This window comes from Equus przewalskii, chromosome 1 (genome assembly GCF_037783145.1).
Source record: "Equus przewalskii isolate Varuska chromosome 1, EquPr2, whole genome shotgun sequence".
Taxonomy (NCBI): domain Eukaryota; kingdom Metazoa; phylum Chordata; class Mammalia; order Perissodactyla; family Equidae; genus Equus; species Equus przewalskii.
The window spans coordinates 59,687,218-59,709,300 of NC_091831.1; the positions used below are offsets into that span (position 1 = coordinate 59,687,218).

General features: G+C 52.8%; 1 protein-coding gene across 1 annotated transcript in view; it reads left to right on the top strand.

Moving 5' to 3' along the window:
* Window positions 1-22,083, top strand: part of LOC139074484 (cadherin-23-like) — a 316,069-nt gene that overhangs the window by 167,847 nt on the left and 126,139 nt on the right. The window contains exon 9 of the mRNA XM_070565310.1: window positions 378-456. Within this exon, the coding sequence (XP_070421411.1) occupies window positions 378-456 (79 nt within the window). The remainder of the gene's footprint in view (window positions 1-377; window positions 457-22,083) is intronic.

Sequence of the window (22,083 nt, forward strand, 5' to 3'; positions counted from 1 at the left end):
CTATTGGCCGTGTTACAAGATGAGTCTGTCTTCAGGTCAGAAAGCCTGGAGGGCAAAGGTTGACAGGCTTCTCTACCACGTTCCTCCTTCTTTCTTGGGTGGTTCATCCGCATGAGGGGAGATGGGGAGGATACGGGGGAGTGAGAACATCGGCAAGATGGGGACTCTCCAAAGGACATTGAGGTGTTTGCCTGGGGGCCTCAGTGTATGTCCCAGGGACAACGGGGCAGCTGAGGGCTGAGCACTCAGCACCTAGGCTGGCCTTGCAGCCAGGAGTCCACCTGGGGAGGAAAACCATGAGTGCCAGGACAGCTGCAAAGAAAGACAGCAGCCTGGGGCCCGGCAGCCGGACTCAAGCCTCTCCTCCCTCCCCACAGGGCACGACAGTGCGCATCATTACCGCCATTGACCAGGATAAAGGACGTCCCCGGGGGATTGGCTACACCATCGTCTCAGGTAAGGCCAAGGCTGCCCCTCGCCCTCCCTGTCCCCACCCAAGAAGAGGCGCTATAAGAGTATCAGGCTCTGCTGCTCTGAGAGGTCTGTGGCCGTGTGGGGCAGTGGTACAAGGGGACCTGCCCCCAGGGACAACCCTGGCCAAAGGCCCCAGGAGAGGGACCAACTGGGTGAAGGAGGGAGGAGAGGAGCCTGGGACAGAGGCTGAGAGGGCTGGGGCGGGGGGTAGTGTGGGGGCAGGGGCGTGCACTGCTGTCCAAGGGCTGAGGCCTCTGGGCACTTCAGGGCTCTGAGCCTGGGGCGCTGGTGACTCCCACCTAACCTCCTTCAATGCTCTAGGGTTTTCTTTGTTTTTCTTTTCTTACTTGATGAAAAGGTGGCAGTTTTTACATCATTTAGAATTAACAGAGCTGCATCTCCAGCTGCTTGCATGCTCGTTTCACATTTCTGACCATTAGAAATTAATGCCTCATCTGGAATATTGTGGGGGAGGCACACAAGCCCTCCTCCCCAACCCGGACCCCTCTTCTGGGCAGAAAGGTGGTTGACTGCAGAGAGGGTTCTGGGTGATGGGTCCCTGACCCCACCTCCCCACCCAAAGACTGACGAGGTAGCAGCTCCATTTGGCTATCCAGGGGCTGGTGGTTTTGGAGCAAAGGAGCTGGTGAGAGGTCCACCAGGAGCTGTGCACCCCACACACTCTGGCTCTGTCCTGTCCTCCCACCCCCACCCACCGTGGCCTCCCTGCTTAGCCCACTAGTCAGTGAGGGGTTAGCCTGGTGCATCTCAGCAGGCCAGACTGATGACCAGAAGGACAGGAGGCCACCAGGCCAGTGTCCACCCCATCGCCCCCACCCCCAACATACCGCCCAGAACAGGGAGTGGCATTGTTGGGGCATTTTCTCCTTTCAACTCAAAGGACAGCAAGTTGTAATGATCAAGAACATAGAGGATGGAGTCTCTTAAGTACATTGCCCTGAGTGGGTCTCTGTACCTCAGTTTCTCATACATAAAATGGGAGCAATAAGAGTACCTACCTAGGGTGGTTCAAAGATCAGAAGACTTAATATATGTAAAGAGCTTAATTAATGTTTGCAAAGTGCTTTGTGTTAGCTTTATTATTATTATTACTGCCAGCAGCTAATAATACCCTGGGAAGCTGGGGGTTAGCTGGTGGGGCGGGAGACCCCTCACATCCTTGGGAATGCGGAAAATCAGGGTATTATGGGCTCCCTGTGACCTACAGCTGCTGCCATGACTATTACTGTGCCCCAGGACCCAGAGCAAATGCCAGGCCAGCCCGTGTGGTGAGCAGCAGTGTGGGTTTGGGCTTCTGCTCCCGTCACCCCATTTTCTCCCCATTCTGGTGCCCTGCACAGGACGCAGCACAGAGTAAAGCCCCACATGCACTTATCAAATGAATGAATGAATGACTCATTCTAGGGTAGTGAGTTTTCAAACTCCATTATGCCCAAGAATCACCAGGGGCTTCTACCAAAAATGCAGAGTCCTTGGCACCCGTGGAGATTCTCATTCTGTAGGACGGGGAGAGGCCCAGAAATGGTCGTTTCCTGCAGCGCCCCAGCTCAGGTGCAGGTGATCTTTATGCCAGGATGTCGGAAAGCCGGTCCTAGGAAGGAAGCCATTTTCCAGGAAGGCAGAGTGCCCCTGGGAATTAGGGGGCCTGCTCCTGGCGGGCAGAGGAGGAGGGAAGCCCACGATGGTGCTGGTCTCCTTCTTGAGCCTTTCAAGTTGGGAAGAAAAGCAGGTGCCTCCCAGTGACAAGGGCTCGTGTTAGAGATGTGAGGGAGCACTGCGAGCCCCAAGGGTGGTGGGGTTGGGGGCCAGGATAAGAGGCAGTGTGAAGGGGACACCTGGCTGGATGGGGGATTGTCTTCGCATAATGTTGCCTCTGAACTGGTTCCAGACATAACCCAGCCTGGATGGAGATGAGGAACAGGGAGCCAGGACATGGCCTGAGGTCACGGCCAGACAGGAAATTCCTGCAGTGATGCTGGGAGGCCATCCTCCAGGGCATTGCTCTGTGCTGGATGCCAGGCCACCAGCCCCAGCCCCACAGGTCTCCTCCAGCCTTCATAGATGGCCTGAGCCAGCTCCACCTCCTCACCCACTTCCCTTGGAAGCTGGAGGGCAGAGCTGCTGAGCCTCTGGTGTCTGGACTGGACTTGGAGCTTGCAGCCTGTGGACAATTGCCTATAGCAGCATCCGAAGAGATTTCCAAGGGCAGACTCTCGTAGGCCAGGTTCCCAAGTGCAAACAACAGGATGTGAAACGGGACCCAGGATGTGAAACTACAGGTAGGGGATATATGTAAAGGTGGAGGCAGGAGGCAGAAACTTCTGGAAGGCCTGGAGCACTTAGCATAGCTTTATAGGATTCCCACTGCCAGCACAGATGTGCCTTGAGGGCTTTTAGAAAGGATGACAAATGGGTTTCCTCTCACCTGCCAACTTTGATTGATTGGTAGTGGTTGCCTGAAGAGGACCATGAGACCAAACAGGCTCAGTGTGGCGTTCAGCTGGTGGAGTCTGCTGTGGGTGTGGGAAGGGAGAGGGCAGCACCTGGAGCAGCTATTTGCCATTTTTGGTAAGATAACACTTGGACCACGCTCGCAGGGTGGCCTCAGTGGTCCTCTAACTATCTCATGGGTGTTCGTCACCGCCTGACCGCACCCAAATCCCTTTCAGACAGCTTGAGGAAAGGGCAGACCTTCTTGTTTTCTTCCCTCCCCTTCCTGAGAACCTGGCTCACTGCTGCCCACCCACCTATTCCCGCCTGCCCTCTCCCCTGGCCCTGGGCTGGCGTGGTGTCCCTGCGAGCCCGCCTCAGAGTGAGCCTCAAGCAGGAAGGCAGGCAGGAGGATTGAGTCCCGGGGAGCAGATGGACAGGAGGCTAGGATTTGGCCTCGTCTCCACTTCCCTCGACCAGTAGACAGGGCTGCAAAGAACACTTTCTGCCAAGGGTCTGGCCCACTTGCCTGCTTCTCCCACCACCTTCAGTCACAGCCCTTTCCTGGGAGGCTTGGCTGGTGCCCGTTTGGCTTGAAGCAGGAAGAAGGGACGCCCCGTGAGGACACCTTCACGTTGACTGCCCCAAGCTGCCCTGAGTGCCTGGGGAGCCTGCTTCAGCCCTGGGCACTCTGGAACCATTTTCATTTGAAAGAAAGAACTGAGGTCCTCAGGGGCTCTGGGAGCCAAGTGCGAGTCTTGAGGGCCACAGAGGGTGACCAAGTCTCCAGGATCCTCCAGAGCCTGGGCAGGCGATGGGTCTGTCTGCCCGTGGGTGGACACAGGCCTGAGCCCCCAGTGATCCATGGCACACAGTTAACCCACCGGCTCCCTGAGGCCCTGTCCCCTCCAGGCTGTTCATCAGCCCTGCAGCTGGGGGATTTATGTCTGCACACCAGTGCTTTCCCCGTTACTAATGACCCCTCTGTTTTGCCAAGAACAAAGAGGCCTTCAGCGGTAAGTTATGGCTCCATTGCCATCAATTTGTTCTCAGTCTCTCGTAGCCAAACTGAGACTGAAGAATGACAAGGATCTTTCCCATAGAGGATCTGGCACGGGCCCCATCTGCTCTCTCAGCCTGTGCCTGCCCTGCCACTCACCAAGGGCATCACTTCCTCCAGGGCCCCACCGAGTCGGGGCTCAAGGGCTCCTGTCCCCAGTGGCCCGCCCAGCCTGCGGTCTGAGCAGACAGATTTCTCTACCAGACAGAGAAGATCCTGCTTCGAGGAGCAGCTGTGCCCCACTCCACCACAGAGCACTGGACTTCAAGTCCAGAGTTGTGTGTTTGAGGCCCAGCTCTGCTGCCTGCAGCAGTGTGTCTGAGCAAGGCATTTGACCCCTCTTAACCCCATAATTCTCATCCATGGAATGGGGTTAATTATCCCATGGCAAATAAGGTGGTGCCAGAGGGACTCTAAAGGGCCATAAAATATTAGGCATTATCAATTATCAAGGGAAGATCAGGACCAGGGGTCCTTGGGACCCCTATTCACCCATTTCCTCTTTCATTCAAGTAGAAATGTGGTTGGGCATGCAGGCTCCAGGGCCTCTGTCCAGGCTGGTGACCACTGGCTGTCCTGTCCAATACAGTCTCCTGTGTGACTACTGAGCACTTGAAATGTGGCTAGACTGAATTGAGATGTGCTGTAAATATAACCCACAAGATTTTGAAGACTTAGTATGCAAAACAGATTATAAAGTATCTCATTAATAATGTCATATTAATGACATGTTGAAATGATATTGTAGATATACTGGGTTAAATATAACATATTATTAACATTAATTTCACCTATATAGTTTTTCTTGTAAGGTGGCTCCTAGAGAATTTAAGATAACACATGTGGCTCACTTCTCTTTCTATGGGTGTCTCTGTTCCAGAGTTAGACTGCCTTGGTTTGCCTTCTACACTGACTGACTGTGTAACCTTCGAAGCGTCGGTTTCCCATCTGTAAAATGGAGGTAGTCGTAGGCCGTGCCTCACAGGGATGCTGTGAGGGTTCAGTGAACTAAGACACGGAAGCACTTAGAAGAGAGCCTGGATTTAGAGTAAGTGCTCACCAAGTGGGGACTCTTGGTATCCACCCTAGTGGATTAAGGGTCTTCTCTGGGCTAAGAACTGTGCTGATGTCCTGAGAGCTGGTGGGGCCCGAGGCGCCGTCGTGGCCTCAGGAGCCTGTGGTGTGGTCCAGGAGGCAGACCGGATTGTCCCAGTGGAACACTGTGAAGAGAAGCCCAGGCTGTGTTGATCATTGTTGACGTGGAGTGATGGCTCCCTGGGGGCTCCGTTAGACTATTCTCTCTACTTTTGTGTATGTTCAAAAATATCTGTAATCAGAAGTGAGGAAGAATTCATGGGGGGAGCACCTCCCCCAGCCGTCACTGGGGTGGGGACACTCACCGGGGAGAGATCGCCTAAGCTATGCACTGACTGACGAGCAGGATCTGTGGAGGGGGGGTCTCTTGCAGGCAGAAGGAACGACATGCACCGAGATCCGAGAGTGGGAAAGAGCATCGCACTCATTCAGCATGGCCAAGCACAGCGCAGGGGAAGCTGTGGGGAGGGAGGGCACAGTGAGAGGCAGGGGCCGGCCTTGTAGGGTGTGGGATGTCCTGCTTGGGAGAGTGCCAGGTCCTGAGGCAGCAGGGGGCCAGGTCAGCAGGGGAGGGCTGTGGTCGGGGGTACTTGTACAAAGTTCACTGTGGGCAGGCTGGAGCTAGAGGGTTGGGCGAGGGCACGCGGGAGCCAGAAGACCAAGCAGAGGAGGCTGCCGAAGTGTCCCCCAGCTGGCCGTCACAATGGGGGAATAGAGACAGAGCCAAAGGAGGCGAGGAGGCGGAGTTGACAGGAGGTGACTGGTGGGCAGGTGGTGTAGGTGCAGGAGAGGCCCAGCACCGGCCCTTGGCCCGAGATGCTTTTAAAGCCCCCTTGGGCAGGGAAGTTGCTTAATTTAACTTCCAACTACTATTTGTTCCAGGGAGGCATCCTCTCTTCCCAGCTAAATGATCCTGAGTGAATGACTAAAACTCTCAAAGCATCAGTTTTCCCATCTTATAACTGTGGCCAATGGTATCTTTCTCATAGAGTTGTGAAAATAAAAGTGTATAGAATATATATAAAAGAATATAATGAGAGTATTCGTACAATGAGTGGCATTTGGTCAGTGCACGGTGGGCCCTCAACAGATGCCAGCCATTTTCCTTCCTGCCTACTGCCCATCAGGATGCAGGAGAGACAAGCACATGCACACTGTCAGAAGCCCATATTGCTAGCTGTGGCCCCTCTTCCAGTGGACAAGCCAGGCTCACCTAGGTGGCCAGGAGCCCAGGCTGAAGGCTTCTCTCAGTCAGCCCCAAGAGCACCAAGGCCCAGGATTCAGTCCTGCACCTCTCCAGCAAGCACCCAGACTTTTCATCTTTTCTCCATCACCTGTCGCAGGGAGCCCTTCCACGGAGGCTGTGGAGCAGTGCTTCTCAAAGTGGGGGCCTCGGACCCGCAGCAGCAGCGTTACCTGGGAACCTGTTAGGCCTCCCCAGAACTACTGAGTCAGACACTAGGGTGGTGGGGCCCAGATAACTGTCTTAAGCCCTCTAGGTGGTTCTGACACTGTCTGAATCCTTTTTCCTGCACCGGAAGCATTTTCATTTTCCACAAATACCAGACTGATGAGTTCTGTCATTTGATTCTCTCCTTCCTATAATTGATGCTAAGCAGGCTCCTTTCCTGTGCCAAAGGACCCTTGCCACCCTGGGGTGTGAGGATTTGGTGAACAAGCCCACACTAGCACTTTCTACCACGTTCTGTGTCACAGCCCCCCTCTCAGCCCAGACCCCACTCCACTGTCCTCTTTCCAGCTGAAGAGCCTTTATCACGCCTGGCAGCCCACATCACTTTCCCCATCTGAGCCCTGCTTCCCTGGGCCTTCTGCAGCAATGCAACATCCCCCGGGCGGGGAGGGGAACCCATTTATTGGATGCCTGCCGTGTGCCAGGCAGTGGCTGGACGTGTTTATCCCTCACAATAGTGTATGAGGGAGACATTTTACATTTCGTGGACTAGAAAGCAAGGCTCAAAGAGTTTACATAGATTGGCTAAGGGTCACAGCTACTAAGCCAGAGAGCAGAGATTTGAACCCAAGTCTCCTGGGTTCCAGAATATACTCAGTTTCCTTGACAACAGTGGTTCTCAAAGTGCGGTCCCCAGACCAGCAGCATCAGCATCACCTGAGAATGATTAGAAATGCAACATTTTGTACCCTACCTTAAACCTGCTGAATCAGAAACTCTGGGGGTGGGGTCCGGGTGATGCTGCCACTGCTGGTCTGGGGACCACGCTTTGAGAAGCGCTGGTCTGGAAGAACATGTGTCCTCAACAGGGGTGAAATCAATCGCAAGGGGGCAAACATTTGTTTTGAGGGGTACAAAATAACTTACTCTTTTTATGAATAAAGCACTGATATACATACAGACATATGTTGTATCTGTGGTGTTGAAATCTCATGTTTGAGCGGGGAGCAGTTAGGAAAAAATGTCTAAAATGGCTGCGGGAGGAAGACCATAATGAAAAAAAGGTTGAGAGACGCAGGCCTAGAGTACAGAACAGAGGAGCAGGATCAGGGCCGAAACCCCTCCCTCCCAGCCTAAAGGGCAGTGACCTCACCTCTGGGCACACTGGGCCCTGTCCAGGCATGTGAGTGAAGCACAACTTCACTGCCACTCTCTGGATTTTACTTCTAATGCTACCAACTGAGGCATTTCCTTGAAAGTGCATTGAACGCTTTGAGGTGAGTCTGTATGTATGCGTGCATATGCGTGTGTGTGTGAGTGTAGGTGTGAAAAGAGAATAATCAGATACAGTCAGACTCGCACAAGCCCACACCCCCCACAAATGCCAATACCTGCATCGGGCCCCTGGCCATGGCCGGTGGGGAGCTGCTATCACAGGACACCATCGTCTCAAACACATCAAAGCCCGTGATTAAGCCGCTCGGCATTTTTCTCCCCCTGAGAAGTGGAGGCTCAGGGAAAGCTGACCTGCTTTGGAGATCTGAACTGCACGCCACAGCCCCTGGCTTGGGGTGCACAGTGGGTGCCTGGAAGCCCCAGAAACGTCAGAGCACAGTGGGGAATGGCCCATCTAGCTGGAGCCAAGAGGTGGCCAGGGAGGAATCAGGTCAGATCAGAGACAGGTGGTGGGGCCGGTTGGTGGAGGGCATAGAAGACAGAAGAAGTGGGTTCTCGAGCATGGCTGGGGTGGAAGGGTGAACATGAGGTCATCAAAAGGTTTATCTCCTGGGATTTCTGGGTGATTGGAACCGGAAGCCCTGGAACAAGGGTGATCTGCTAACAGGCTGTGGCTCCAAGCGAGGGGAGAACAAAGGGAGTCACTGTGGAGATGCACAGGAGGAAAGCCAGCAGGGTCTGGTGAGGTACTGAAAGCAGATGGTGCAGGAAAAGGAGGCAGAGAAGCTTCTAACCTGAGTCTAGGTTTCTGGGGATTTTGTAGTGTCCTAGGCAGAAAGGGGCATATTCATAAGGAAATCGGATCTGTTTACACCTGTGACTGCCACCCTAGACCCATGGCACCACATGTCAGAACTTCCTAATCCCATACCAAGACAGACATCACTAACTGATCCCAGCACACTTTCTGACTGAGCCTGGATGGGCCTCCGAGCCTTTCCTACCCAGCCCTCCAGCAGCCGCTAGCAGTCGGCAGGCGTTCTCTCCAGAGCTGGAAAGAATGTGCTGTCCAGGGTTTATCCCATGCTCTCTTCTTTCAAAAATGTCTAAGGACAGTGCCTCTGAAGGGTTTTCTATTTAATTACACAAACACACTGGCATATTATTTACACTGCCCTCCCACCACCATACCAAAGCGGCCGCCGTGTGTCCCACCAGGACTACACTCCTCCTGATGCTCTCCCCCTTGACCTTTCTCCCTCCTCTCTTCAGGGATCTGCTTCTCCCCAGCTGTGCCGCGCCTCTGTGATAACCAGAGGCTTTGTCCTTCCTCCCTCCTGGACCGAGGCCCTGCATGCCCTTGTCGGTCACGGTGGCTTCTTTCCCGTGACTCACATTGGTCAGTGGACATGTGAGAGGTTTCACCGGCAAATGGCCTGAGACCCTCCGTTTCTGGTCTCCTCTTTCCCTCACCCTCTCCACAGGCAGGAGTCTCTGTCCCTTGCTTGGGACACGATAGCCTCCTGGGTGCCCGTGTCCTGTGGGAGAGCCCCCAGGATGTGCCCCCGAGGCCCCACCAGAACTCCTTCTGCTGCACCTGAGTCTACCTCCGGGCTGCTCCGCTCAGGGAACAGCTGCTCTCCCAGGTGCTGGGGGCAGACCCGTCACGGCTGGAGGTTACTTTGGGGGTTCGGGGTGATTCTAGTTCATGGCTGAGGGTTGCCTGCGGGGGAGAAGTTCTAGTCTAGTTTCCCAATGTCCACAGGCCTTTGTCTTTTTGTTTAATGTGGCACTTTTCCACTTTTTTCTCATCTCCAAGGTGTCTGCTGTGTGTTGGACTTCCAAGGGCTTTGAGATATTTGGAGGATTATGAAATTAGCCACCACTTATTTTGCGTCCTCGTTCTTTACTTGGCCCATTCGGGCACCCAGAATTAATTCAGACATAATTCTCGGCTCACAGTCAACCTTGACCTATGTACGGCCCTCTTTAGTTTCTTTGTTAATTCCTGATAGTCCAGTGGACACCTGTGAACCCACTGACCAATCCAAGAGCGAGGTGTCTCCCACCCCTCAGTCTGCAGTGTCCTCCTCCAGCGACCCCCTGCCTCCCCACCCCCAGAGCCGTACCCTTCACTCTGGCATTTTTTTCATTCCGTTGCTTTAAAAACATTTTGTCACATGTACGTGGATCACATATTGCTTGGATTTAGTTGTCTTTGAACTTTATTTAAAAAATATTGTATTATAGTCTCCTGGGACTTGTGTTTTCTACTCGACATTGTGTCCAAGATTCATCCTTGTATTTTTGGTGTACGTATCATTTGTCCATTCTTCTACTGTATGTTACTCCCTCATATGAAGATACCACAGGTAATCCATTTGCCTGTCGATGGGTGTATGGGTTGATTTTTCCTATGATAAGCTGTGCTGCCGTGAACATGTCGTGGCTCTCTCTGAACACATGGGGGGTTCGCCTTGGGCTCCATATATCGTTTCTCCCCGTCATCATAACCTCAGATTGTGGCTGGCCGGAACCATTTTACAGAGAAGGAAGCTGAGCTCACAGAGCTCATGAATTGGGCTTAGCGTCACACGGCATGTAAAAATGGGCCCAGGATTCAAATCCAGATCTTCCTGCTTCCAGAACCCACATTCTTGCTGCCTTCTTACTATTCTGCCTGAGAAACTGAGTGATTCGTGTCAACCTGCTCGTGTGTGTGCCAGGCTAGAATCCTAAGATTCATTCATTTATTCACTCATTCATTCATCATTTAACCAATGAAGAGTAATTGAGTGCCTACTAGGTGCCAGGCTCCATGCTAGACCCTGGGCACCAACTGTGAAGGCAATGTCACTGTCATTGCCATCACGGAGTTCGCATTCTGGTGGGAAAGAGAAAGAGTAAATGAGTCAGCACAGGTCGCGTTTCTGGCGTGTGTGAAGCATTAGGAGGAGATAGCAGGGTGAGGAGAAGGTAACTGGGGTGAGGGGTGATGGGAAAGGGGGTCGGGAAGGCTGGTCTAGGGAGATGTCAGCCGCCTGCCTTAGCCTCCCCAGGCCGCGGGCTCAGGGGTAGATTGCGTCCCTCCTGCCTCAGAAAGGTCTCAGATGCCTGTGGGGGCCTTGAACCTGAGACAAGCCCTCTGAGCAGCTCAGATTCCCAGCTGCCTTTTTCATCTGGCTCCCCAGATGACGGCTCAGTTTCTAAGGCAGCCCCCAGCCGGGGCTAATCTGAAGTAAAAGTTTTTATTTATCTAGCTTGATACCTGGTGCAAGGTTAAATCATACAAGAGAAAAAGCAATAAAAGAGAAAGATTAAGCATGAGGCGCCGTCTTAGGCATGCCCTTTTCCAATGTGGTTACAGAGATATTAAGCCTGAAGTCACCCGCAACCCGGCACGGCTCTTCCCTCGTCTGTCTGGGCTCAGCCAGAGCAGGAAGGGGAGGAGAGGACGGGGTGGGGTTGCAGGAGGGAGACCCTGGGGTGCCTGCAGAGAGGGGGAGCAAAGCAGATGGCCTTCTAGCAGCTCAGCCCATCAGCCACCTCCCACCCCCATGCGGCTCTGATTCGTGGCTTCCCAAGGGGACAGAAATGTTGACATCTGCACCTACGTTCCTGTCTGCGTATTTTTGTCATCAGTATTTATCGTGTGCCTGCCATGGGCAGCGCGCCCTGGGGAGAGAGAGGGGGAGATGCCTTAGCCACAGTCCCTTCTCTCGGCCAGCCTGGCCCAAGTCTCAGGTAACCTTGAGCAGGTTACTTCTCCTGTCTGTGCCTCACTCTCCTCATCTGTAAAATGGGAATGTTAATAGGGCTTATCCAAAAAATCATCATCTGGCTGATGACAAGCGCATATAAGAAGAGATGCTGGGGTTCCCCAGCATGTAGATGGTACTGGAGTCTCTAAAAATACCAGTGTCACTGGCTCCTGTCCCTCATCCCTGCCTGCAAAACCTAAGACTTCAGCTCTCTGTAAAATCCCCAAGTGTTGGAGGGGCCCCTGTTGGGGGGAGGGGTGCATTCCCATGTGCTGTCTAACTGACCTGGTGTTTTGTCCCTGACCCCTTGTGGGTGTCGCCTGCACCAAGCCACTGGAGGTGGGGAACTCACTTGGGCCCCTGCTGTCAGCCCCTCCAGAGCTGCTGGAATGGGCTAGCATGCCCTGGACACTCCATGACTCTGGAGCCAAGATGGATCATGGGCAGAGAGGGGCTGCTCCTCGCACCCAGTGCAGCTGCGCTGGGGGTCTGACCCCATAGCGCCTCTGCAGCCCGCTCCCCTTGTAAACGGCTCCTTGGCTCCAGCCTGCACTCTTTCTCTGTGGGGCCCAGGCAGAGCCATGAGGACCCCACACCACCCGCCCACCCCATCTCTCCTACAGACCCTTGTTTTAAAGCGATTTAAAACCAGGAAGGGAAGGGAAGAGACCTTTCTTTTAGCCAAAATGTCAGCCACTGAAAGGCCACATCCACTAGTTCACCAGACATGTCGAATGGGGGCCTCAGGGAGGACCCTCCTGCACAAGCAATTCATCATAGAAGCCTCAAGCACAGCATATAGAGCAAAGACTTCAGGGCCGGCCCCGTGGCCGAGTGGTTAAGTTCATGTGCTCTGCTTCTGTGGCCCAGGGTTTCGCCGATTCGCATCCTGGGCGCAGACATGGCACCACTTGTCAGGCCATGCTGAGGCGGTGTCCCACATGCCACAACTAGAAGGACCCACAACTAAAATATATACAACTATGTACTGGGGGGATTTGGGGAGAAAAAGCAAAAAAAAAAAAAAAGAAGATTGGCAACAGTTGTTAGCACAGTTGCCAGTCTTTAAAAAAAAAAAAAAAAAGACTTCAGAGGTCAGGAAAGGAAAGGCCGTCCTTGAGGGATGATGAGAAAACATAGGGAAGGGGATGTCACCAGCCACAGCACATACTCACGGGACCTCCCCTCTAGCCCTAACATCCTCTTGCAGCACTGAATGCCAGACTAAGGAGTAATAATAACACAGTAATAGTAGCTAACCCTTTGTGGATGCTTGGGAACAGATCTAAATGCTTACCTGCATCAACTCTTAATCCTCCCAATAACCCCATGAGGTAGGTACAATTATTGTTGTCCCATTTTACAGATGAGGACTCTGAGTCCCAGTTGCCCAGGGTCACGTGGCCAGTGGCAGGTGAGCAGACTGGCTCCAGAACCCACCCTTCTCCAGTGCCCCTGGCCTCCCTCTCCTCAGCCCTGCCCTGAGCACCTCATGGGACCACTGGGGTTTGGGGATCCCTGGATCTGCCTCTAGGCTCACTGTCTTCTTGCACCCCGCAGCCTTTCCCTCAGCCGCTCTGTCAAGTGCTCTGCCTGAGTCAATTAACTGGCTGCCCCATTCAAATATTTGACCAACATCCTGGAAGCAGAGATTTCAGGGCAGATATTTTCAGACATTGATTGAAGTGAACAAACATCGTGGCACAGAATTAATTTATTGCTCACAGTCTCCTTCTGCTGGGCTGAGCTCCGTGCCGGCCCCCCTACCCCGAGAAGGCCTTTCTTTTGTGGGGGAAGTGGGGTGGAATCAGGTTGCCTGTTTGCCAGCTCGCTGCCCCTCCCACCCCTTCCTCTGCCAGTGCATCAGGATGCCCCCCTCTGAAGGACCACATCAGTGAAGCGCTTTTGAATCAATGAAAGCACAGTCTAAAAGGCGCGTCACAGCAATGTCCAGCATAGCAAGGGTTATTTTAAAGGAGCCAGTGACTGATTTTTCTTGATAATGACGGTGGAGTCTGAAATGTCTGTGAGAGCAATTTAGTTGACACTTAAGGAAGCACTTTGCAAATGAGGACTTGAGGTCCCGGGGTGCTGGAGTGCTGTAGGTCCTTTAGAGGTCTGTAGGGACAGGAGAGATGCCTGTTCATGACTCAGCAGATGCTTAGCGAGGTCTCGATGACCCAGCCTCCCTACTTTGTGGTCTTGGGGAGACTGGCTCTAGAATGGAACTTGGAAATGGAAACCCATTCCATGGAGAAGCTTGAGGATTTGCCGAGCGGCCGGTGCTGTCAGTAAGTCCTCCGAGATCAGAGGAAGCCAAGCGTGCTGGAACTGGGGCTGGGGCTGAGGCGCAGGCAGCAGCTTCAGCCCGACGCTGATTCCCCAGAGCGATGATTGTAAGTGGTGCACGGCGGGGCATGAAATAACATCACGTCACACAGTGAGATGCTGATCTCCTTCTCAATTCTCTTTCAGAATTTCTGTTTCTCTTAGTTCTGTCCAGGAGAAAGTCCACTTGGGTACTTGCCTCTTTAACCCCTCTCTACCCCGCAGCTCATCTCCCCATTTAACAAAGAGAGCTGCCTGGAGCCTTCAGATGTCAAGCGGATGCAGCTAAAATCTAACCACGTAGGCTCATTCTATCTATTTCACAATCACTCTCTATTCATGGCCAATGAACTGGTTCTCCGTTTGTGATCATCTTAAATAGAGTCTTTTAGAATGATTTTAAAAGAATTGAATCAAGTTAAAGAAAAATATTAAATAATAATAATACATGTTGTATGCAGATATGGGCAAAAATCAGGCATCCAAGTGACTGAGGATTGGGCCATCCTGACTTGGAGAGGACCTGACCTGGGCCTTTCCTTATCTGTAGAATGGGAAGGACGATAGAGCTCATGGGGATTCTGAGAGTCCCATTAGTTCATGTAAAGTACTTGAAACAGCACCTGACACTTGGCAAGAACTCAGGAAATACCATCCTTCCTTTGGATAGGATCGTGCAAATGAAGCCACCTTGGAAATGGGGGAGTGCTAGTGCCCACAAGGCGGTATTATTGGGACTGAAGGATGGGTGGGTTAGGTGGGAAGGGGAGCATCCCAAGCAGGAGGGACCAACTGCAGCGAGGGGAGAGCATTCATGAGACGTCTAGGAGGCAGCAGGTAAACCACATAGCTGCAGAAGAGGAAAGGTGGAAGATGATTTGGAGGGTCTTGAGGGTTAAGTTAAGGAGTGTGGATTGTTCTTTTCAGGGCATCTGTGGTTCCAAGGATCCGAGAACACTTAGGAATCTCCAAGAAAGGGGCTTTTTGCAAGGCTGAGGGGTTCCCATGGGAATCCAGGGCAGACCCTCCTCAGACTTGCACCTCCTGGGATGAGGAACCGGGACACAAGCTCGATCGTGCTCTCCTTTCTGACATAGTTTCCTATGGCTGTGCTGACAAACCACCGCAAATTCAGTGGTTAAAACAACAGAAATTTATTCTCTTATGTCTCTGGAGGCCAGTAGTCCAAAATGAGTCTTAAGGGGCTAAAATCAAGGTGTCAGCAGGACTGATTCCTTCTGGAGATCCCAGGGGAGAATCTGTTTCTTGCCTCCTCCGGCTGCTGGTGGCTGCCAGCATCCACTGGCTTGTGGCTGCATAACTCCAATTTTTTTCTCCCTAGTCATGTTGCCTTCTCCTCTTCTGCAGTCAAATTTCCATCTGCCTCCCTCTTTATGGACCTTTGTGACTACGTGTAGGGCCAGCAGATAATCTTCCCATCTCAAGATGCTTAACTGAATTGCATCTGCAAAGTCCCCTTTGCCATATAAAGTAACATTCAGAGGGTCCAGGGATTAGGACCTGGAAGTCTTTGGTAGCCATTAGTCAGCCTACCAGAGCATCTTTGCCCTTTTCTGAGCATTTGCCCATTTATCTTGCTCTGCCCCACTGGCTCCCTCAAGATCTCACGTGGTCCACGATGGCCATACTGCCCCCCTCCATCATGGCTTCCCTTGAAATGTCCTGTTGGCATCTGTCTCAGCTGCCGACCATCTCCATCTGCTAGATTTCCTATTCCAGATTTCCTAGAGAGGATCAGATTGGGTAGTTCATCACTACAAGCAAAGTCCACAAGCCATAGGGAGCTGCCAGCCTGAGACGGTGTCACCCCAAACTGCTGGTACAGGAGAGGGCAGCGGGGCCGTGAGTGAGGTGGGCCCCACATGCATCTAGTACACTTTTAAAGATATACAGATAGGCCAATAGGACTGAATAGAGCTCCTAGAAGCAGACCTGTGTATAAATATGGGAACTTGATATACAATAAAGGTGGCACCACAAATCAATGGGGAAAAGATGACTTGTTTAGTAGCTGGTGTTGGGAAAACTAGCTCACTATATGGAGAAAAATAAAGCAAGGTCCTTGCCGTATCCCGTATACCAAGTTGAACTCCAGACGGATTAAAGACCTCACTGTGAAAGGTAAAATATAAAGCTCCTACAAGGAAATGTGGGGGTATATCTTTGTGACCTTGTTGTAGGAAAGGACGTCCTGGCGCTCAGAGAGCCCATGCCGTAGATGAAAAGTTGGTCTACAGCAAAGGATTTCCAATTCAGTAGGAATGTATGGACAAAATTCACAACAGATGGCACGTGAGGAGAAAGTTTTTGCAAGAATTGAAACCAACAAGGGACTAATACTTAGAATATATAAGGAATTCCTACAAATCAATAGGAAACACTTGGGAAATTCGATAGAAAAATAGGCAAAGGGTAGTCACAGAATGGGACACCCAGTGACTAGTGGACGTGTGCAGAGGCGCTGAAACTGACTACAAATTGGAGAAATGCAAATGGCGGCTCCAAGGACCAAGGCCTTCACAGCCGCCTGGGCATGTGGGCCAAGGCGTCTTGCCGCCCGGATGTGTGTGGCCTGCGAGCTGAGAACGAATTTAAGGACGAGTATTTTTGCAGTTGGCCTGGTGGCAGTAAGCGCCATCTCTGAACTCTGCTTAAGTAAATGTCATCCCCCGGCCCCAGATTCCGTTCTGCTCATTAGTAGACCCATGTTACAAGAAATTGTCCTCGATTATTATTGTACTTCAGATTTCATCAAAATTGTTCTGGAAATTTGTTTCCTCTCTTATTAAATAAGTACCAATATAATGTCCTTGATTTTGCCTCTTGGCCTACAAAGTCTAAAATATTTACTGCATAGCCTTTCGCGGAAAATTCGCCAACCCCTAATTAAAGAGTACTCTGTAGCAGTTAGTGGCCACATACTATTAGGTTAAATCACATGAAATCACCATTTTTGTAGGTCAAAAATGGTTAAATGTCAGCAATTTCATATGGTTCAACTTACTAGATATATATACAACAAAAGAGGTAGATCTTTAAAAGCTAGTGTTGAGTAATGAAAGAAATAGAGTGGGATAGCCTAATACCATGTCTGTAAGTAAAAAAAATCGATAGCAACAGTAGAAATTGAACAATAACACGTGCATGTACAGGGACGTTTAGCAAAGCACTGAGAGAAGAGGAGGCTGGGATGGGGTGAGGAGGAAAACCCACTCATAATATTTCCTCACATGTGTTGGATGATCACCACGTGCCTGGCACTGCTTTAAGCAGCTCACATGTGTGAACTCATGTACTCCTCACAGCATCCCATGAGGAAGGTACTGTCATTGTTCCCACTTTGTAGATGAGGAAACTGAACTCAGAGAGGTTAAGTAACTCACCCAAGGCCACTCAGCTTGTAAACGTTGGAGTTAGAATTTGGACTCAGGCAGTTTGGCTCCAGTTTGGGAGATCAAATCTGAAGTCCGGTGGGGTGGGTAAAGTTCAGAGGGGTGTAGGTGGACCCAACAGATTTAAAAAAGTAAACTTCCCTTTTACCTAAGTCCTACACCTGCTCCATGCCCAGGAAATCGCTGGTTTCTTTCTCATCTTACTTCTCCAGGATTCAGAGCACCAACCTCAACCTCTGGCCATCCCACAGGCACAGTGGCCAAAAAGCTAGGAGGTATGGACCCTGCCCCTACCTTGACTCAACCTGGAGTGATGGGATGTGCCACCCACAGGACAAAATGACCCACCAGCTGCTCCCTGAGAAACGGCTCTGGCACTAGCATGCTGAGGTGGCAGCTAAGGCCTTTGATCAAATAGGTCTGAATTCAAATCCTGGCGCTGAGTTCAACTGCTGTGGGACCTCAACAAATCACTTCTGTAAACTGAGGTGAAAACACCCACCGCAGAGCGGGGCAGTGCTTAGCACAACGCCCCGCATATAGTCAGTGCTGGGTGAGTGACTTGTTCCGAGTTCAGCGCTGTCACCTGGGAAGTGACTGCTTTCCATTGCGTGCTCTGGAGAGAAGGGCACCGGGGAAGAGCAGGAGGGAGCCTGCACCATCCTTTGTTCCTCCCTTATCCGTCTCTTACACCCCTTCCCTTCTTTAAGCCTATCTTCCCACTCATTACCCGAAGCCTTCCCTCACCAGCCAACTCTCATCATCTCCTTAGCTGACAGCACCAAGTTGGTCACCCCCATTCCATTTCTCCTGGGAGGTTCATGCTCACTAACCAGCTCAGCTCCCATTTTCTCTCTGACCTGCCATCCCCTCCCCCATGCCCAGGAGCGTCACCCCTGGGCCGTGGCTGTCTGCTTCGCTCAGGAGTTCCTGAGCACCTGCATCCTTCACCTCATTCTCTCCCTCCCCATGGTGGTGATCAGTGAATCCCCGGGAATCCACATGTCCATCAGGCAATCTGGGACATGAGGCACTGAAGGCCTGCTTGGGCCCCAACCATGTCACCCTGAGATCCCAGAAAGAAGCCATCCTTTCCTGAGGGCCTCTTGTGGTCCTGAGCAGCTGCCAGGGGCCTTCACCTGAGTTATCCATCCTCAGAGCAATGCCTCAAGGGAGGGACGCCTTCCCACTTTACCACTGAGAACATGGAGGTTGACCGGGTGTGGCCTGCCCAGGATTGCCCAGGTTGTCTGTGGTATGGCCAGCAGTTGGTGCTAAACCACCCACGTCCCACATCCAGGACCTCTCTGTCACACCCCAGCCACCCCTGCCCAGAGGTGACCATCTGACGTCCACGTTTCTACTGTGAAGTCCACCCCTTCTTTCTGCAGGGAACTGAAGCCCGCATCAACCGCTCTTCCTCCATGGCCCGTGTGACTCAGAACGGCTAATTGGGGCTTGGCTGACCTGGAGCCTGGCTCTGGGCAGCCCTCCTGTGACCAGCACTGATTTTCCCTGGCTCCAAGAGGGGTGCCTTCTGCTTGGCTCCGCTCAGGGGTGGTGAGAGGCTCACCCACTGTGTGGGCTCAGCAGGGAGCAGGGACTGACTGGCCAAGGGCAAGGGCTGAAACAGAAAGCCACTGTGACCCCACTCCTCTTGCAGCTGCAGTTAGGATGTCAGTGGAATCCCTCCGAGATGTCACACGAGGGCCTCTGCAGAGGTTGCATCTTACGCTCACAACAAGCACTGTCAGCGTCCCCATTTCCCAGATGAGGACACAGACTCAGAAAGGTTATGTAGCAGGTAGGCCAAGAAGTGGCAGGTCTGTGTGAGTCTGAGGTGCACATGCTTTCCACGGGGCCCCCTGCCTCACTGGGTCATCCTGACGACCCTGTCAGGTGCAGCTGTGCTATTCTTTTTTTACAGATGGGTAAACAGAGGCTCAGAGAGCTCAGGAAACACAAGGTCTTATGGCTGGTGAACTGGGAGATGCTGAACTGGCTCTTAGTCCGGTCTTCATTCTGCCCACTGTACATAGACCTTTCCCGTCCATCGTAAGAACCCTCCCAAGTCTGGGCAGGAGGATGGTAACCGGGAGAGGGGATGAGGTCGGGGTGCTCCAGGTTGGCCTGAGAAACAGGTGGAGGCCTGGTTGTTGCACGGGTCAAGAAGGACCAAGTTGCAGAAGGTGTGGGACGCAAGGCAGACTTGGTGTGTTGGTCAGGAGAGAGCCACGTCGGGTCTTAGAGGAGGATTGAAGTGCTGAACTGGTATCTTACAGTGCCCCCTTGTGCAGCCCACCCCATGGCCTGCCTCCCAGCAGGGGCCCCGCCTTCGTACGGCCCCAGGCTCCCTCCCTGGCAGGCCGGGGACATTCGGCCGAGGTCAGGCCTTTGTTTGAAGGACAGATAATTAATCCCGCAAAGTAATCCCTAGCACACTCTGGCAGATTTATGGAGATCACCTCTGTCCCAGGAACTCTGCCTTATCATCTTTCATTTCCCAGGCAAAGCGAGTGACTTGTTATATCACAGGCCCTGTGCCAATAGGAATTTCATTTAGGGGCGTTCTCCCGGTGGAGGGAGATTGATAAGGCAGGCCTGGGCAGGAACCCTGGCGGTCCTGCGGTCAGGGAAGCAGGGAGCAGAACAGGCACCATGGCGGCACCTCCTCCCTTCCCCTTGCCCATCTCCATCTTTCTTCCAACACCGGGGGCCCGGTTTAAGGGGCTCACCTGTCCCAGGCTGCAGGGACCCAGATGTCATCCAGTCCAAACCTCCCAAGTCACAGATGAAACTGAGGCCCAGAGCAGTGAGGGAGGCACCGGTTTCCCGTCTGCCTCTTTCGGCTCCTCTGCCTCAGCTCTCCCCGTCATTGCCTCCCCCTCCTACCTGCTCTGCCCTGAAGCTGCCTCAGGTACAGGAAGCTGTCAAGGTGCATCACTGTGGGGGCGCCTCGAAGCCCCCCATGGTAGTCCCTTTTTGTAACACAAAGAGTTTGAGCTAATTGGATTATTCATAATATTTATCAGGCTGGTACCTCTTGTGTACCAGTTTCTGGGGATACAGCTGTGAACAAAACAGGTCAAGTTGTTGCCCTCATAGAACTTAGAGTTTAGTGAAGAAGGCAGAGAACAAACAATCAACCAGATGAATGCACGAGATAATTTTAGAGAATGACAAGTTCTTGCAAGAAAATAAAACGGGAGGGCAGGGAGGCATAACAGAGAATGACTGAGCTGTGGCAACTTAGCTGGAGTGGTGGGGAAGGCCTCTTTGATATGGTGACATTTGAGAGGGGCCTGAGCAGCTGTGGAGGAGGCAACCGTATGGAGCTATGGGGGAAAAGAGTTCCAGGTGGAGGAAACAGCATGTGCAAAGGCCCTGAGGCAAGGATGAGCTGGGTCTGTTTAAGAAATACAAAATTAGAAAAGAGGTTCGATGAGGCTAGCATGTGGTGGGGAGTAGATTAGGAGCAGGAAGTGAGGTCAGAGGGCTGGACAGGGACCCATCACTCAGGGTCTTGCAGAGCAGGGTGAGGAGTTGGGATTACTCCGTCTGTACTTGGAGGACATTACAGTGGAGTAACTTGATCTGTATCAAGCTTTTAAAAAATCACAGAGAGATCTGCTGGGTGGAGAATGGGTTGGACAGAGGGCAAGAGGAGAAGCAGGGAGACCAGAGCTGGGCTGACCAGGCGAGAAAGAATCTGGAGCACTCATCATGCTAACCGTCCTGGGCTCTGTCCATTTGTCTGTCCAGCTGCTCACAACTCTTCCTCACCACTGCCAGCTTCTTTGGCACCCTCTCTCCTCTTTCAGGGGACTGGTCATTGTTCTGAGCCCGCCGTCGGCCTGATCTGCTCCCCCCGGCCCAGCTCATCCCTCCAATGTCTCTCCCTCTCCTCTCTAGACCAAGCTCTCTTGTGGGCGGGACTTGGAGCTGCTCCTCCTGCACACCCACCCTGCCACACTCCTGCTCCACCCCACCCTCCAGAGCTGGGGCAGGCTGTGGGCACCCCGGAAGTGAGGGGAGGGCCTGGTCACCGCCCAGAGAGCAGGGAACGACATGGCAGCGTGCAGGACTGCCCTTGCCAACTTGGCAGTCCCTGGTCGACAGGAAACAAGCCTGGTGGGGCTGCCTCCTGAGGCTCACACCCGGACCTCGGTAATTAAAGCCATAAGTCATCCTCCAACCGGGGAGCTGCGGGCTGGGCTGCCACAGTTGGCATTGCTCGGGGCTGCGTGCTGGGAGGGAGAGTGGGCACATCTGGGCAGAGGTGGGGGGCTGAAGATCAAAGACTGGCCTCTGTTCTGGCTGTGGCTGAGGTGGTGTTTGGGCCTGGGGCTGAGGGCAGTGCCAGGAGCTTCCCACAAACAAAGGGTTTACTCCCTCTTTTCCATGAGCCCCGGGAGTCTCAAGCTTGCAACACATCCCCCAGGATGCCATCTATCTCCAGCAGGATCCTCTGCTACCCTTCCCTCACAGGAGTATCTATTCACAGGGCGTAGAGTGGGGGCGCCGTAAGGTGCCCATCCCTTCAGCTGGGCTGGGCAGCTTCCCAGAGAAACTGCCCTCCTGCCAAGAGAGTAGAGGTATATTGCCCAGGCCCGCCCCTGTAATTGAGAAGGACCCCAGGCCACGCATCCCGAGGGGGGCCCATTGGAAAGGACTCTGAACTCTGACCTGTGGCCTCTCCTTTTCAGAATAGTGGTTAGAGGCTTTGCAGAGATTTTGGTTTCTGACCCTCCTCTCTGGCCAAAAAGGCAAGGACGTCTCTCTTCCTCCTGTTTCTTGCCTGCTCAGCAGAAGTTCCTGCTGGTGTGAGCCAAGGGGACGGGAACATCTCCGGACACCCCTCCCTGTCTGGCTGAACTCACTCATCAAGCATTCTGAACACCCACTTGGCGTGGG